The sequence below is a fragment of the Elephas maximus genome, chromosome 3 (genome assembly GCF_024166365.1).
Source record: "Elephas maximus indicus isolate mEleMax1 chromosome 3, mEleMax1 primary haplotype, whole genome shotgun sequence".
NCBI classification, from domain to species: Eukaryota; Metazoa; Chordata; class Mammalia; order Proboscidea; family Elephantidae; genus Elephas; species Elephas maximus.
Genome location: NC_064821.1, coordinates 3,476,814 through 3,493,531, shown reverse-complemented (window position 1 = coordinate 3,493,531; position 16,718 = coordinate 3,476,814). Strand labels below are relative to the sequence as shown.

Here is a 16,718-nt window from a genome sequence, read left to right as displayed (position 1 = left end):
ACACACATTTTTGGGGAACACAATCAATCCATAACAGACCACTAGGTTCAGTGATTCCCTTGGAGGACTTCCAGGGCTCCCATAACTACACCCAGAGCTACCCGTAACTGACAGAATCTAGGAAGGATCTTCCCCTAGAGAGAGCATAGCCCTGCCTATGCCCTGAATTTGGACTTCTAGCCTCCAGAAGTGTGAGACAACTACTTTCTCTTCTTTAAAGCCACCCATTTTGCGGTGGAGACAAAGGCACTACCCAAATGAATGTCAGTTGTAGAATGGAAAATCAGTCACATATTCACACAATTGAATACTACACAGCAGTGAGAATAGATAACCCCAAAATAAAAAACACGGGTGACTCTACAAGAGTATATACTGTTTTCTATGAGAAATATAACACATACTCATTAGAAGACCTTTAAGCACTAGAAGAATATTTAAAATACAATAAAAAGTCAATCCTTACCCTGCTCCCCAATGGCATTGTAACCAGTTTGGCTTATATCCTCTCTAGACCTTTCTCTATGTGATCGGCCCCTTGTATTTGTTCTGTCGTGAATGGTATGTTTATCCCCCTTCCCACTTTTTGTCACCTTTGGACATGATTCACTTATTTATTATGTTTTATTGATTTTTTTTTTTTTATTGATTGGTTTCTAAAAGGAGAGGGATCTTTGCTTTGTTCACAGATGGTCACCCAGAAAAAGTCCCGGGATATAACAGGCACTCAACAGAGATTTGTCGAACCGACTAATCTGTTTCCTAAGCCGACGCGTAGGGCGTCAGCAGAGAGGACGCCCGGGGGAGCACCGTCTCCCACAGGAAATCATTTCCAGCTGATGGGAAAACCTCAATCCGAGCAGGATTCAGCACCAGCATCCTTTGGACAGCTCTGGAAGCCAACCCTCCAGGAACCGTTCCTTTAGAGACTCAGTTTCCCGCCGGAGCCACTTTGCTATGGCGCCCGCCGCTCAGAGGGCAGAAGCTACTTTCCAGTGCTGGCAAAGGAGGTGCACCGACAGGATGAGTGGCAGCTTCATCTACCAATGGGGTGAAGGCGTTGAGCCCGCGGCGCTCGGGGCGGTCAATCGGCAGGGCGTGGGCGGGACGGGCGGAAGCGGCTCTCTGAGCGGGCTCGGCCGAGAGTCTCAGCCGCAGGGTCGTGTCCGCGCAGCGGTTGAGCGGAGGGCGGTGCTGGCTGGCGGGCGGGGGCAGCGGAGGTAGGTGGCGGCGGGGGCCGGGGCCGCCAGGGGCCGGGACCGGGGCGGCCGGGGGCCGGGGGGCCGGGGTGGCCGGGGGGCCGGGACCGGGGCGGCCGGGGCCGGGGCGGCCGGGCGGTGTCGAGCGGTCCGGGCGCCCGGCGGCCTCTCCCGGCCACGAGCCGAGCCCCGGGCTCCCGCGCTGGGTGGACGTTTGCTGGCGAGGTTTATGTCATCGGCTCGGCCGAGCGTGAGCTGGCTGCTGTGGGGCAGGAACAGGCCGGCCGTGCCCCGCGGGGCGCCCGGTGCAGCGCCGGGTACACAGCAGGCGCTCAATAAATGCTGAAGGAATGAATGAATGAGGCCGTGCCCGCCGCGCCCAGCTGGTCAGCCCCCGCGTGAGAGCGGCCTGACCACCCTCACCTACAGAGGCACATACCCGGCGGGTCTGTAGTGGGCGCCTGCTGTGTACCTGGCTCTGCGCTGGGCGCTGCTGGGGAATCGGCCTGAGCAGGACAGACTCCCTGCCCCGCGCGCCCCGCAGCCTGGAGGGGTGACACCTTTCGACTTCATGTGGTTCCCCGTGACGCAGAAGCCCCTGGGTGGCGCGGATGGTTAAACCCTCCCGAAAAATCAATGCTTCGAACCCACCCAGAGGCGCCTTCCCAAAGTTGACAGCTTTGAAAACCCCATGGAGCAGCTCTCCTCTGTCATCTGGGGTCGCTGTGAGTCGTAATCCACTTAAAGGCAACTAATCACAGCAAAGCAATGCCAGGGAAGGGAGTGGGGGAGCCCTCTCCGAGCCCCGATGTCTGAACTGAGACCTGAATGAAGTGATGGAAAAAGCCATGAGAAAGACTGCCCTGGGGGCAGGGGGAGAGGAGGACAGAGGAGTAGCCGAGGTCCCTAGTAATAATGGTGGTTTTTTAGGGGTCCAGGACAAAGCCTGCTCCACTTGAGCCCACTGAGTCCTTTAAAGAGGCCCTAGGCAGGGTCCATGTACTTCAGCTCCTTCGTTTGTTCAGCCGACATTACTGAACATCTGTTCTGTGTCAGAACTTGGGGTGGGTGCAGTGGATACAGCTTAGAGCCAGGTTGGCCAGACGAGGCCTCCTGAGGGGCCCCAGAGGCAGGAAACTGAAAGACAAGGAGACATCATGGAAATGCCTGTGAAGGGAGTGTTCTAGGCAGAGAGAACAGCTTGTGCAAAGGCCCTAAGGCAGGAAGGAGCTGGGTACACTCTCAGGTCAGAGAAGCCGGTGCGGGGTGAAATGAAGCAGGAGCGGATCACACAGTCTCAGGTTAGAGGTTGGACTTGATTTAAGGGCAGTGGGAAGCCGCTGGAGTGGCACTGTCTGATAGAACGTTCTGCAACAGTGGGAATGCCCTCCCTGCATTGCCTGATACAGCAGCCACTGCACTCCTTGGTCACGAGGCTCCTCAGCCACCACACTCCTCAGCCACCAGGCTGACCAGCCACCGGGCTGCTCAGCCACCAGTCTCCTCAGCCACCAGGTTCCTCAGCCACCACGCTCCTCAGCCACCAGGTTCCTCAGCCACCACACTCCTCAGCCATCACGTTCCTCAGCCACCAGTCTCCTCAGCCACCAGGTTCCTCAGCCACCACACTCCTCAACCACCACACTCCTCAGCCACCATACTCCTCAGCCACCACACTCCTCAGCCACCAGTCTCCTCAGCCACCACACTCCTGAGCCACCAGTCTCCTCAGCCACCAGGTTCCTCAGCCACCACACTCCTCAGCCACCAGGTTCCTCAGCCACCACACTCCTCAGCCACCACACTCCTCAGCCACCAGTCTCCTCAGCCACCACGCTCCTCAGCCACCAGGTTCCTCAGCCACCACACTCCTCAGCCATCACGTTCCTCAGCCACCAGTCTCCTCAGCCACCAGGTTCCTCAGCCACCACACTCCTCAACCACCACACTCCTCAGCCACCACACTCTTCAGCCACCAGTCTCCTCAGCCACCACACTCCTGAGCCACCAGTCTCCTCAGCCACCAGGTTCCTCAGCCACCACACTCCTCAGCCACCAGGCTCCTCAGCCACCAGGCTCCTCAGCCACCACGCTCTTCAGCCACCAGTCTCCCCAGCCACCACACTCCTCAGCCACCAGTCTCCTCAGCCACCACGTTCCTCAGCCACCAGGTTCTTCAGCCACCACACTCCTCAGCCACCACACTCCTCAGCCACCACACTCCTCAGCCACCAGTCTCCTCAGCCACCAGTTTCCTCAGCCACCACGCTCTTCAGCCACCAGTCTCCTCAGCCACCAGTCTCCTCAGCCACCACGTTCCTCAGCCACCAGGTTCTTCAGCCACCACACTCCTCAGCCACCACACTCCTCAGCCACCAGTCTCCTCAGTCACCACACCCCTCAGCCACCACACTCCTCAGCCACCAGTCTCCTCAGCCACCACGCTCCTCAGCCACCAGTCTCCTCAGCCACCAGGCTCCTCAGCCACCAGTCTCCTCGGCCACCAGGTTCCTCAGCCACCACACTCCTCAGCCACCAGTCTCCTCAGCCACCACGCTCCTGAGCCACCAGTCTCCTGAGCCACCAGGTTCCTCAGCCACCACACTCCTCAGCCACCACACTCCTCAGCCACCAGGCTCCTCAGCCATCACGTTCCTCAGCCACCAGTCTCCTCGGCCACCAGGTTCCTCAGCCACCACGCTCTTCAGCCACCAGTCTCCCCAGCCACCAGGTTCCTCAGCCACCAGTCTCCCCAGCCACCACACTCCTCATCCACCAGTCTCCTCAGCCACCACGTTCCTCAGCCACCAGGTTCTTCAGCCACCACACTCCTCAGTCACCACGCTCCTCAGCCACCACGCTCCTCAGCCACCAGTCTCCTCAGCCACCAGGCTCCTCAGCCACCGCGCTCCTCAGCCACCGCGCTCCTCAGCCACCGCGCTCCTCAGCCACCAGGCTCCTCAGCCGCCGCGCTCCTCAGCCGCCAGGCTCCTCAGCCACCAGGCTCCTCAGCCGCCGCACTCCTCAGCCGCCAGGCTCCTCAGCCACCGCGCTCCTCAGCCATCGCGTTCCTCAGCCACCAGGCTCCTCAACCACGAGCCTCCTGTGGCTGCTAAACACTTGAAATGTGGCTGATGTGACTAAGGTTCTGAATTTGTCATTTACTTTTAATGAACGTAGACAGACCCCTGTGGCTGGTGGACAGGGCAGCCCTTTAGAATGTTCTGTAGTGGACAGTGATGTGCACCAAGCCTGGGAGTACCAGAGTGAGGTACTGAGGATGTGTCTCAGGGTTCTCTGGGGAAACAGAACCAGTAACATCCGTGTATACACCCGCACCCAAACATATGTATACCTGCGTGTGTGTATGTATACAGAACCCAAAACCAGTGGCTGCCAAGTCACCAGGCCTTCCCTCTAGGCGCCTCTAGTAGCCTCCTCCCATTTTTTCTCTCTCTCTGTATGTGTACGTGTGTGTGTGTGTATGTGTGTGATAGCCGGTGATGTAGGTATATAGTCAAGGCCTGGTACTGTCAAGTTGATTCCAACTCATAATGATCCTATAGGACAGAGTAGAACTGCCACATAGAGTTTCCAAAGAGCAGCTGGTAGGTTCCAACCGCCGACCTTTTGGTTAGCAGCCAAGCTCTTAACCACTGTGCCACAAGGGCTCCTTATACATCCCCCTCATCAAGGATACGTATATATAGAGAGAGATTGATTGATTTAGAGATATTGGCTCCCACGATTTGGGGGGCTGGCAAGTCTAAAATCTGTAGGTCAGGCCGTGGGCTGGAAATGCCGTCAGTCTCGTACCCCCAGGTCAGTAGGTCAAGCAGTGGGGGAAAGAGGAATTCTGGCAAGATACCTACAGTCAGAAGGCAGAGTCGGCCCTCAGGAAAGCTCCGTTTTTGCTCCTAAGTCACGCCCAGAAGGGTGATCTGCTTTACCTCAGGCCGTCTGACTAAATGTCGATCACATGGACGTGCTTCCCAGTGGCATGTGGTCTAGTGTTTGACCAGGCAGCTGGGCAGAGCCCAGGTGACACGCAGCAGTCACCGTCCCAGGGTGACAGATGCGGTCACTAGGGCGGCCAGCCCAGCCTCCGCTGACGTGCTTTCCCCCGGCCTTCACAGTTGCTGGACTGAGGCATGAGCCCAAGGCGGCGTGACGGGACCCGGTAGTGCCTCGCGGACCTGGAGTGTGCCGCCACCCATGGTTGGCGACCGCGGTGAGCGGAGCAGCCTGGGCCGCCACCATGATGAAGCTGTTAGTGGCCAAGGTGCTCTGCATGGGGGGGGTGTTCTTCTTCATGCTGCTTGGCTCCCTGCTCCCCGTGAGGATCATCGAGGCGGACTTCGAGAAGGCCCACCGCTCCAAGAAGGTCCTGTCGCTGTGTAACACCTTCGGAGGCGGGGTCTTCCTGGCCACCTGCTTCAACGCTTTGCTGCCCGCCGTGCGGGAAAAGGTGAGGGGCCCCTGGGTCATGGGTCGTGGCGGCAGGCGTTGGCACGCTGAGCTCCATGGGGGCCTTGGCATGGAAGGGTGCTGAGCAGTAGAAACGAATTTGCTGTGACTTGAGTCGGTCACCTCACCTCTCTGGGCTTTACCTGGTGTCTCCTAGCGCTCCTGTGACGGAAATACCCTAAGTGGGTGACTTAGTGAATAGAAACTTATTTTCTCACAGAAGTCCCAGTTCAGGTCACTGGCTCTAAGGAAAGCTTTCCCTCTCTGTGGGCTCAGGGGGGAGGTTCTTGTCTCTCTGCAGCTTCTGTTCCTTGGTTCCTTGGTGATCTCCAGGCCGGTGTATTTCCTCCTCCATTTGTGCTCCCTTCTCTGGCCTAGTCTGCTCTTTTTATATCTCAAAGGTGATGGGTTTAAAACACACCCTACACTGATATGGTCTCATTAAGGTAACAAAGGAACCCCGTTCCCAGATGTGACTGCATCTGCCAGTAGAGGGGTTAGAATTTACAACACATATTTTGGGGGAACAAATTCAGTCTGTAACACCTGGTGCAAGCGGTTCAGACCAGACCTGGCGTTCCCAGCTAGTGGGCTCATCACTTGTTACCTGATAGATGTGCAGACCAGACCCCCACCCTAGGCTACAAACACTTGTCCCTGGGTGGCTGCCGGGAGTGGCCTCCCTTCAAGGCCTGTAGTTGTCAGCTGTCACTGCATAACAAGTCCTATCAGAATAAGCATCTTAAAACACCACATTCTTTTTTTAATTTTTATTGTGCTTTAAGTGAAAGTTTACAAATCAAGTCAGACTCTCATACAAAAATTTATAAACACCTTGCTATATACTCCTAATTGCTCTCTGCCTAATGAGACAGCCCCCTCCTTCCCTCCTCTATGTCTGTTCGAGTCCATCCGGCCAGCTTCTGACCCTCCCTACCCTCTCATCTCCCCTTCAGACAGGAGCTGCCACCATAGTCTCCTGTGTCTACTTGATCCAAGAAGCTCAGTCTTCACCAGTATCATTGTCTATCCCATGGTCCAGTCCAATCCCTGCCTGAAGAGTTGGCTTTAGGAATGGTTCCTGTCTTGGGCTAACAGAAGGTCTGGGGACCATGATCTCCAAGATCATTCTAAAAACACCACATATTTGTTATCTCAAAGTTGTTTTTTTCTTTTTTTATGTATAACTGCCCATCCCCCTCCCCCAGCCCCTGGTAACCACTAATCCACTTCCTGTCCCTGTGCGTTTGCCTGTTCTAGGTGATTTCATGTAACTGGGGCCACACAGTATTTCTCCTTTCATGCCCAGCTTCTTTCACTCAGCATGATGTTTTCAAGCTTCATGTTCCCTGGCCCCAAAGGCCAAGAGTTAATTATTTGGAAAAAAAATTAAGTTCAATCCCTGCTCACACCATCCACCAGAATAAACTCCCACTGAGTCAGACGGTGTAAACCAGGGGGCCCTCCAGCTCCTGTAATTTCCCTCTGCTCTCCTCCCCACACTGTGTGGATTTAAACGGGGGCAGCACCCTGGGACGTCAGTAGGTCAGATGATTATGGGACTCAGAGTCTTCTGGGAGTCAGTAGAATCCCCTAACCCAGGGGTACTCACCGAGGTGTGATTCTGCCCCCAGGGGATACTGGTCATGTCTGGGGACATTTGTGGTTGTCACAACTAGGGGGGTGCTACTGGCATCGAGTGGGCGGAGGCCAAGGATGCTGCTCAGCACCCTACAGTGCACAGGACGCCCTACCCCAGGCAAGGATGCGGCCCCTGTGTCCACAGTGCTGAGGTCGGGAAACCCAGTACTGTAGTGATTATGTCAGACGTGGGGAAACGAGTCATTTCCTGGCACTGCCGTTTACTGAGTAACGGGGGGCTTCACAGGGAAAGAGCAGATGTGACACCCACTGTCCCTCGAGTGCTCGGCCTGGCGGGAGACACCGCACAGTAATGACCAGTGCCATGAAGGACAAGAGTGCAGGTCTGGGGAGCACAAGACACAGGGATCTGTGGAAGTGGCCACTGAGCCAACATACTGACATGACGCAGGGCCCCAGGGCCAGAGGCAGCATCATGGGGCCGGGGTGAGTGAGCTCAGGGAGACGGCGGCTGCACAGGCTACCACCCATCTCCCCAAGCAGATGGGGCTACAACCTGTTGCCATTGAGTCGACTCGGACTCCTGGCGACCCCACGTGTGTCAGAGTAGAACTGGGCTCCACCGAGTTTTCACTGGTTGTAGTGTTATGGAAACAATTGCCAGGCCTTTCTTCCACAGCGTCGCTGGGTGGGTTTGAACTGCCAACCCTTGAGTTAACAGCCGAGTGCAAACCATTTCGCCACCCGGTGACATGATGGAGTTTTCAGGAATCAGTCTGAATGCTGCTTGGGGAATAGACCACGAGTGAGAGCTTAGAAAAGATTCATAATTAATTAGCCAACCTACTGAAGTCCTGGAGGCAGCAGTGGTTCAGGGGTGGAATTCTCACCTTCCCCCCAAGAGACCCGGGTTCAATTCCCAGCCAGTGTGCCTCATGCGCAGTCACCACCCATCTGTCCATGGAGGCTTGTGCGTCGCTCTGACGCTGAACAGGCTTCAGCGGTGCTTCCAGACTAAGATGGACTAGGAAGAAAGGCCTGGCGAGGGACTTCTAAAAATCAGCCGTTGAAAACTTACGGATTCCACCGGTCCAGTTCACAGCTGACCAGGGGGATGGCGCGGGACCAGGCAGCACTTTGTTCCGTTGTGTGTGGGGTCACCATGAGTCAAGGACTGACTCGACAGCGGCGTTCTAGGATGCTGCCCACATCAACCCACACGCTGAGTGGGGAGGAGAGAGGAGGGAAAGGCACAGCAGCTGGGGGGCCCCCTGGTTGACACCATCGGACCCAGCAGGAGATTATTCCGGTGTACGGTGTGAGCAGGGGTGGAACTCAAGTTCCCGATACTTCAGGCTTTCTGTTACTGAAGAAGAAACGAGTGCTCCCACGACCTCGGTCCCTAACTGGTGGCATTTGCTCTCACATCTCCCCTTCTCATCCACGCGGGAGCAGCCGTGTCTGAACACAGAGGCAGTCTAAATGTGGGGGCCGTTTTCAGAGCTGCTCTTTGGTGTGCGCTGTTACACCGGAAACGCGTCCCCATGTCGTTCCTTTGGCTTCACAAGCACGGCTTTTTGTGGCCGCCCGAAAGCCGTGATATTTCACCAGTCCATGCGTCAGTTGTCACTGGAACATCCCGGATTTTGGGGCCTGTTCATTGTGTGTGGCTCTTTGCTTTGGCCACCGTAAATAGCACAGCAGGGACATCTTTGTGCACGAGGCTTGTCACTTCTTTTCAGTGATTTCCAGGAGTAGAGTTCGTGAGGCATCCTTCCAGCAAATGCGTGTTGTCGTTGTCGTTGGGTGCTGCTGGGTCCGCTCGGACTTGCGACGACCCCGTGTGACAGAGTGAGGAACAGGCCCATGGGATTTTCTTGGCTGTAACGTTTACGGGAGCAGATCACCAGGTCTTTCTCCCGAGGAGCCGCTGGGCGGGTTCCAACCACCAACCTCTCAGTTAGCAGTCGAGCACTTCACTGTTGCACCCCCAGGGCTCCTGAACAGATAGGTGCTGAGCACTCACTCCATACCGTGTAGTGCTGGGTGTACAGTGGTGATCAAAGCCAACGTGGTACCAGCGGTCACGGCACACGTTCGAGACCAGTGCCTCCCAGGGGACCTTCCTGTGAAGAGGGGCGCGCCTGCGCCTGCGTCGTCCACCACGGAGCCCCTCGTCCCAAGTGGTTGAGTGTTTGTGGCTGGAAATCCGAATCTGGAATTCTGCTTCCGCTTTAGTTAATTTAAATTTGAATGGCCACCTGGGGGTAGCGACTCCAGTAACCACAGAGGTTGTAGACAGCAGGTCTAGAGGGAGGGAGAAGGAAACCATCAAGTGTACACAGACACACCACACACCATACCACACCACACACACACATTAGGGTCTGCTGACACGGGGTGGGTCCTCCTCTAGGAAGGGGCCGTCCTGTGCCCTGTAGGTGCTGAGCAGCATCCCTGGCCTCTACCCACTCGATGCCATAGCACCCCCCAGTTGTGACACCCACAGCTGTTCCCAGTCATTGCCAGGTGCCCCCTGGGGGGCAGAGTCGCCTCACCTCGGGTGAGAACTCTGCCCCAGGTGAATAAGCTCAGAATCCGTGGGCATGGGACCCAGGCGTCAGTAGTGACCCAAAGCTCCTCTGGTGATTCGGTGGTCAGCCACGTTGAGAACCACAGCCTTGAGGCTGCCCCGGGGCGCGGGGGGCCTCCATCTTGAGAACCACCGTGTGTGTGTCTGTGTCTGTCTGTGTGTGTCTATGTGAGCGTAACTGCGTGTCTGCGTGTCAGTGTATCTGTGCATGTGTCTCTGTGTGCCTGTGTCTCTGTGTGTGTGTGCGCTGCTGTGTGCCTGTTTGTGTCTTTCTGTATGTGCCTCTGTATCTTTGTCTCTGTGTGTCTCTGTGCAGTGTCTCTGTGTCTTTGTGTCTCTGTGTGCTGTGCATGTATCTCTGTGTCTGTGTATGTCTCTGTGTACTGTCTGTGTGTATGTGTGCTGTCTCTGTGTGTCTGTCTGTGTGTGTCTCTGTGTGCTGTGTCTCTGTGTCTGTCCGTGTGTGTCTCTGTGTGCTGTGTCTGTGTGCTGTGTCTCTGTGTCTGTCCGTGTGTGTCTCTGTGTGCTGTGTCTGTGTGTCTGTCCGTGTGTCTGTCTCTGTGTGCTGTGTCTGTGTGTCTGTCCGTGTGTGTCTCTGTGTGCTGTGTCTGTGTGTCTGTCCGTGTGTCTGTCTCTGTGTGCTGTGTCTGTGTGTCTGTCCGTGTGTGTCTCTGTGTGCTGTGTCTCTGTGTCTGTCCGTGTGTCTGTCTCTGTGTGCTGTGTCTGTGTGTCTGTCCGTGTGTGTCTCTGTGTGCCTGTCCGTGTGTGTCTCTGTGTGCTGTGTCTCTGTGTGTCTCTGTGTGCTGTGTCTGTGTGTCTGTCCGTGTGTCTGTCTCCGTGTGTGTTTGCAGGCTGTAGTGACTGCTGTGATGATGGGAAAGAGGGTGCCGTGAGCCCTGGGACACCTGGGTTGGGCAGAGTCTTTGTACATCACGTGTAAGCCGAGACCTGGAGGATGAGAGTAACCCATACACGATAAAGTGAAGAAGGAACGTTCCCGACGGTGTGTTCTCAGGCCCTGAGGCTGGAGCGAGCTTGGTATGTGCAGACATGTCCACGAGGCGGGGGAAGATTGACCCGGGCCAGGAAGGAGCCCACCTTCCCACCCCGTGGACAGCGGCCCGAGCTGTGCCATCCACTGCGGTAGCCGCTGTGCATGTGGGGCTATTCAAGTTCAAATCCATTCAAACCAAATGAAGTGAAGCAGCCCGTCCTCAGCCGCAATGCCACATTGCAAGTGCTCACTGGCCACAGGTGGCTTAATGGTTTCCATACCGGTCAGCAGAGATACAACATGTTGTCGTCATTCGGAAAGTTCCCTTAGTTGGCGCTGATCTAAGAGATCTGAGGGGGTGGCCGAATGTGGGACCCGTTCATCCAGGAGGTCAGAGCAGTGGGAGGAGCTCCAGACAGCCATTAACCAGTTGCTATAAGGCTGACCCTGACTCAGGGCAACCCCATATATGTCAGTAGAATTGTGCTTCACAGGGTTTTCAGTGGCTGATTTTTCAGAAGTAGATTGCCAGGCCTTTCTTCCGAGGCACCTCTGGGTGGACTCGAACCTCCAACCTTTTGGTTAGCAGGAAATGGAAATGCTTCCACCTTTTGCACCAACTAGGAACTCCCCACAGGGACAACAGGGCTGAATAAGCAGCTAGGGTGTTGGGTACACAGGGGACAGAAAAAGGGGCATAGACCTGAGCCGTGGTGTACGGCCCCCAGTTCCAGGCCTGGCAGCCACGAACTATCTCCAGACCACACACAGTTTGTAAGCTCTCCAGTTGGTACAGGGGAGACACCCACTACTGCCCTCCAGGCCCTACTTCCACCTCAGCACTGCGCACACAGGAGCCACTGTCCTGGACAGTCTGGGACCACCTGACACTCAGAACCCCTGAGCTTCGTCTTTGTTTTGATTCCCTCGGGGCTGCCACAAGAGAGTACCGTGAGCTAGGTGCCTTCAAACAACATCAGTTTACTCTCTTACGGTTCTGGAGGCCATAAGTTCGAGATCAAGGTGTCAGCAGGGCTGCACTCCCCCCAAAGGCTGTGTGGGAGGATACTTCCTCGTCCCTTCCAGCTCCTGGTGGCCCCATCTCTGCCTCTGTCTTCACGTGGCCATCTGCCCCCTGTGTCTCTGTGTCTCGTCTTCTGTTCTGTCTCTTAGAAGGACACTCACCATTGGATTTAGGACCCACCATCATTCAGGAGCCCTGGGGTCCCAGTGGTTAAGAGGTTGGCTGCTAACCGAACCAAAAGGTTGGCAGTTCAAATCCACCAAGCGCTCCTTGGAAACCCTGTGGGACAGTTCTACTCTGTCCTGTAGGGTCGCTACGAGTAGGAATTGACTGGACAGCAACGGGTTTGGTGTTTTTTAAAACCATCCAGAAGGAGCGCCTTCACTTCCTGACCACTGCAAAGACCCCGATTCTGACCAAGGCCACATTCCAGCTTCCAGGCAGACGTAGGTTTTGGAGGCCACAGTTCAGCCCAGGACAGGATCGGAAACTCCTTTGGTTAACGTGCTCAGTGTAACACGAGACTTCCTGATCTCCTTCGTCGTTGGCTTTTTTGTCATCCATCAAACCTCTCATGTGAATTGAGTATTTCTCTCTCTCTCTCTTTCTTTTTTTTTATTGTGGTACAAATATGCACAGTGAAACCTTTACCAATCCCACGATATCCGCATGTACAAGTCAGTGGCATTGACTCCATTCCTCAAGCTGTACGACCACTGTCACTGTCCTTCTCCGGATTGTTCCGCCGCCATGGGCATAAGTTCTGCGCCCCTCAGCCGAACCTTTCCCCTCCCTCTTGCCCCGGCAGCCACTGATCATCTTCGGTTTCTGTGTATTTGCTCGTTGTGTATGAGTGAGATCATACAGTGCTTGTCCTTTTGTGGCGGACTTCCTTCGCCCAGCCTGATGTTGTCAGGGATTGTCCCTGTCGTGGCAGGCACCCAGACTTCATTTCTCTTTACAGCCGAGTGGTATTCCCTTGTGCGGATGGACCATGTTGTGCTTATCTGTCGTCCACTGATGGACTCTTGTGTCGTTTCCATCTTTTGGCCGTTGTGAATAGTGCTGGTACGAATATGGGCATCCTAAACCTGCTGCCGTTGAGTCTATTCCTACTCATAGCAACCCTGTAGGACAGAGTAGAACTGCCCCGTACGGTTTCCAAGGAGCAGCTGGTGGATTCGAACTGCCAGCCTTTTGGTTAGCCATCGAGCTCTTAACCATTATGCCACCAGGGCTCCAAGCTGGGTAATATTCTGTTGGATGGATGGATGGATGTGAACTGGGTACTTGTGAGCTTTGCTAACTGAACCGTTCAAGTTTGACAAATCCTATTGTGGTCTTTGCCTCTGAACCTCTTTCCCACGTGTCACCTGCCCCAGCTCCAGAAGGTTCTGAGCCTGGGCCACATCAGCACCAACTACCCACTGGCCGAGACCATCATGATGCTGGGCTTCTTCATGACGGTCTTCCTGGAGCAGCTCATCCTGACCTTCCGCAAGGAGAAGCCATCTTTCATCGACCTGGAGACCTTCAACGCCGGCTCGGACGCAGGCAGTGACTCTGAGTACGAGAGCCCCTTCATGGGCAGTGGTCGGGGGCACGCGCTGTACGCCGAGCCCGCCCCCCATGCCCACAGCCACGGCCTGAGCGTCCAGGAGCTGTCCCGGTCCAGCCCACTGCGCCTGCTCAGCCTGGTCTTCGCACTCTCGGCCCACTCCATCTTCGAGGGCCTGGCGCTGGGCCTGCAGGAGGAAGGCGAGAAGGTAGTCAGCCTCTTCGTGGGCGTGGCCATCCACGAGACACTGGTGGCCGTGGCCCTGGGCATCAGCATGGCCCGGAGTGCCATGCCGCTGCGGGATGCCGCCAAGCTGGCAGTCACGGTGAGCGCCATGATCCCGGTGGGCATCGGCGCTGGCCTGGGCATCGAGAGTGCTCAGGGCGTGCCCAGCAGCGTGGCCTCGGTGCTGCTGCAGGGCCTGGCAGGCGGCACTTTTCTTTTCGTCACCTTCTTCGAGATCCTGGCCAAGGAGCTGGAGGAGAAGAGCGACCGGCTGCTCAAGGTGCTCTTCCTGGTGCTGGGCTATGCGGTCCTGGCCGTGATGGGTTTCCTCAACTGGTGAGCGTCCTCGGTCGCCACCACTGCTGCCGCCGCCGCCCAGTCAGACCCTAGGCCCTAGGCTGCCCTCCTCCCACGGGGTGGGCACACTCGGCCCGGGTGCCATGCCCTGCGCCCGGGGGGGCCCCCTGGACCAGGGGGCTCCTCAGACCCCTCATCCTGAGCCTCAGGGCACTGCTACTACGTTTAAAAATACTTCTCTCAAAAGTGTCAGCCCATCCTGTGTGACCACGTTAACAGGGGTGGGGGGTACTGGGAGGTGGGGGCTGGGGCGGGAGTCAAGGTAAGCGCTGGGGACTGCCCTCCTCGTCCTCACACACCCCTGCCTGTGCACAAGGACCCCTAGCCATCCTGCCTGTGCCCAAGTTTGAGTGGCGCTGTGTCAGCTGCTGGACCCCCCGCCTGGGGGAGTCCCTGTTTTCTGCCCCCTGCTCACCCCCAGGCCTTGTCAGTCCTAAAGAACATTGGGGTGCTGTGGTGGGGTTCATCTGAGTTTCTGTCAGCTGCTGTGGGACTCCTGGGTGGTTTCCAGAAGGAGCCCCTCACCCACCCTGTAGGTCCATTCTGCAATCCCATAGGCCGGCCTTATGCGTCCTGCCACCCCAGACTGTACCTGCAGGGCGCGGGGAGGGCCAGGGCCTCTCCCCCTGCTTATCTCCTGCTGCTACTCAGGAGCACCCCTCCTCCCTTCTGGTGGGGCCCCCCTGGAACGGGGAAGCTTCTCTTGATGTGGGACCAGGGCCAGAGGCCGGCCAGTCCCCGAGGACCGCTAGGCTGGGGAGTGGCTGTCTAGTGTCATGGTTTTTCCCGAGAGATTGAGGCCCGGGACCCTAGATGATGCCCGAGTGAGGCTGGAAGAGGCTTAGCTGTGGGTTCTGAGGCTCTGCACGCCCAGGTACCCCAGAGGGATGGGGCCCCACTGTGTGATCCCCACCAACTGCCCAACCAGTACAGACCTCAGACGCCTGCTCCAAAGGTACAAGATCGTGGGAGCCACGCAGGGGATGGCCAGACTGGGGGCCCTCTGCTCTGGCTGCCTCATGGCAACCACTCTAATTACCTGCCTGTTGTCGCGGTAACCCCGCTGGTGTCGAGGTAACCCTGGCTGGTGTCTGGGGAGCTGCTTCTCTTCAGGCCTCCTGCTCTGCCTGCCTCCGAGCCACCCCCTCCACTCCTGGAGCAGGAAGGGAGCAGGCAGCAGGCTGGGCAGGTTTCCCCAGCCCCAAGGACCTGCTCATGCCTACCACTCCTGCTTCACCGACCCTCCTCAGCTGGAGGGTGGGAGGGCCCTTGCTCCCCTTTCTAGCATCCTGGGTTCCCTCCTGGCCCCCGCACACCTTACCCACACCAGCGGGGCCAAGCAGAGTGGGACCCCATATGCTTCTCAACAAGCAGAGGCTCCCGTCCTCCCGGGTTGCTGTTGGTAGTTCCCGTCCTCCCGGCTCACTGTTGGGAGTTCCAGGACCAGACCCTGGCTCACCGCAACCCCACGTGTGTCACAGCAGACTTGAGCTCTGTGGGTTTTCAGTGGCTGGGTTTTCGGACGTTGATCACCAGGCCTTTCTTCCGCCGCTGAGTGGACTCAAACTTTCAACCTTTTGATTAGCAGCTGAGCGCGTTCACCGTTCGTGCCAGCTGGGGACTCCTTGAGGGTTCCTGTTGCCACTGAGTCGATTCCAACTCATAGCGACCCTGTAGGACACAGAAGAACAGCCTCATAGGGTTTCCAAGGCTGTAATATTTACGGAAGCCGACTGCTACGTCTTTCTCCTGTGGGGAGGCTGGTGGGTTTGAACTGCCGACCTTTCAGTTAGCAGCTGTGTACTTTAACTACGGTGCTACCAGGGCCCTTTTGGTGGCTCCGGGGCCAGCTAGGAATTGCTGCTCCTTGGGTGGGTGCTTTTCGGCCTGCCTGTTCCGCCCGCTCAGCCCTGTCAGGCACCAGAAGAAGAGACCTTTGAAACTTTGCGGCCTCCTTTGTTGTTCCTTCTGAGAGGTCGCGACTGCTTCCCTTCACTGCCTCCGTTGTAAATAAACTGGACTTCAAACCCAAACTTCCAGGGGCCCCCATATCTCTAGCCCCGTCACCATGAGAAGGATCAGGCTGGTTTCTGGAAACTTACATCTGAATCTTTGTCAAGGAACCCACCTCTGAACCCCACCCCTGTGCCTGAGAGCGACCTGTGGGTGTGGGAATGCCACTCGCACCCCAAACACCAAGCTTATGCCTCCGCCCTGCCACCCCTCCACTCTGCCCAAGTACCAGCAGCTTCCACCAGCCTGGCCTTTGCCCCGGCTGTGAGCGGGTCTCGGTGGGGCTACTGGGCTGCTACCCTGGGCGGTGTGGAGTCTGCACTGAGCTGCGGGGTGTGTGGTCCTGGGGCAGGGCCGGGGAGCATTCCCGTCCCTCCCCCTGTCCGGCAAGAACCCCACGTGGGGCAGAGGGCATGGCGTCGGGGCCCAGCACACTCTGTTCCAGGGCTTCCCAGCCATTGCTGCAGCGGGGTCCCTGCCCCCACTTTCCTGATGGTTATCAGCTCCCCAGGATCACTAGCAGGCCTGCCCACCCCGCTATGGCCTGGCTGTCACACCAGAGCCAGAGCCTCTAGGCCAGCCTAGGGGTCCTGGTGGAACCCCGCCCTTCCCTGAGGCGGCTTCCAGGCCAGCCAGCCCAGCCAAGGCACCACCATGCTGAACTGGAGCCGTGGACTGTGGAGAAC

At 57.0% G+C, this 16,718-nt stretch overlaps 1 protein-coding gene across 1 annotated transcript; it reads left to right on the top strand.

The window, feature by feature from the left end:
• Positions 1 to 1,115: 1,115 nt before the first annotated feature.
• On the top strand, positions 1,116 to 14,254 carry SLC39A3 (solute carrier family 39 member 3). The gene is made up of 3 exons (XM_049876334.1): positions 1,116 to 1,220; positions 5,336 to 5,667; positions 13,262 to 14,254. Exons 2-3 carry the CDS (start codon positions 5,458 to 5,460, stop codon positions 14,000 to 14,002), a joined length of 951 nt encoding a protein of 316 aa, XP_049732291.1. The 5' UTR covers positions 1,116 to 1,220; positions 5,336 to 5,457; the 3' UTR covers positions 14,003 to 14,254.
• The last annotated feature ends 2,464 nt before the right edge of the window (positions 14,255 to 16,718 follow it).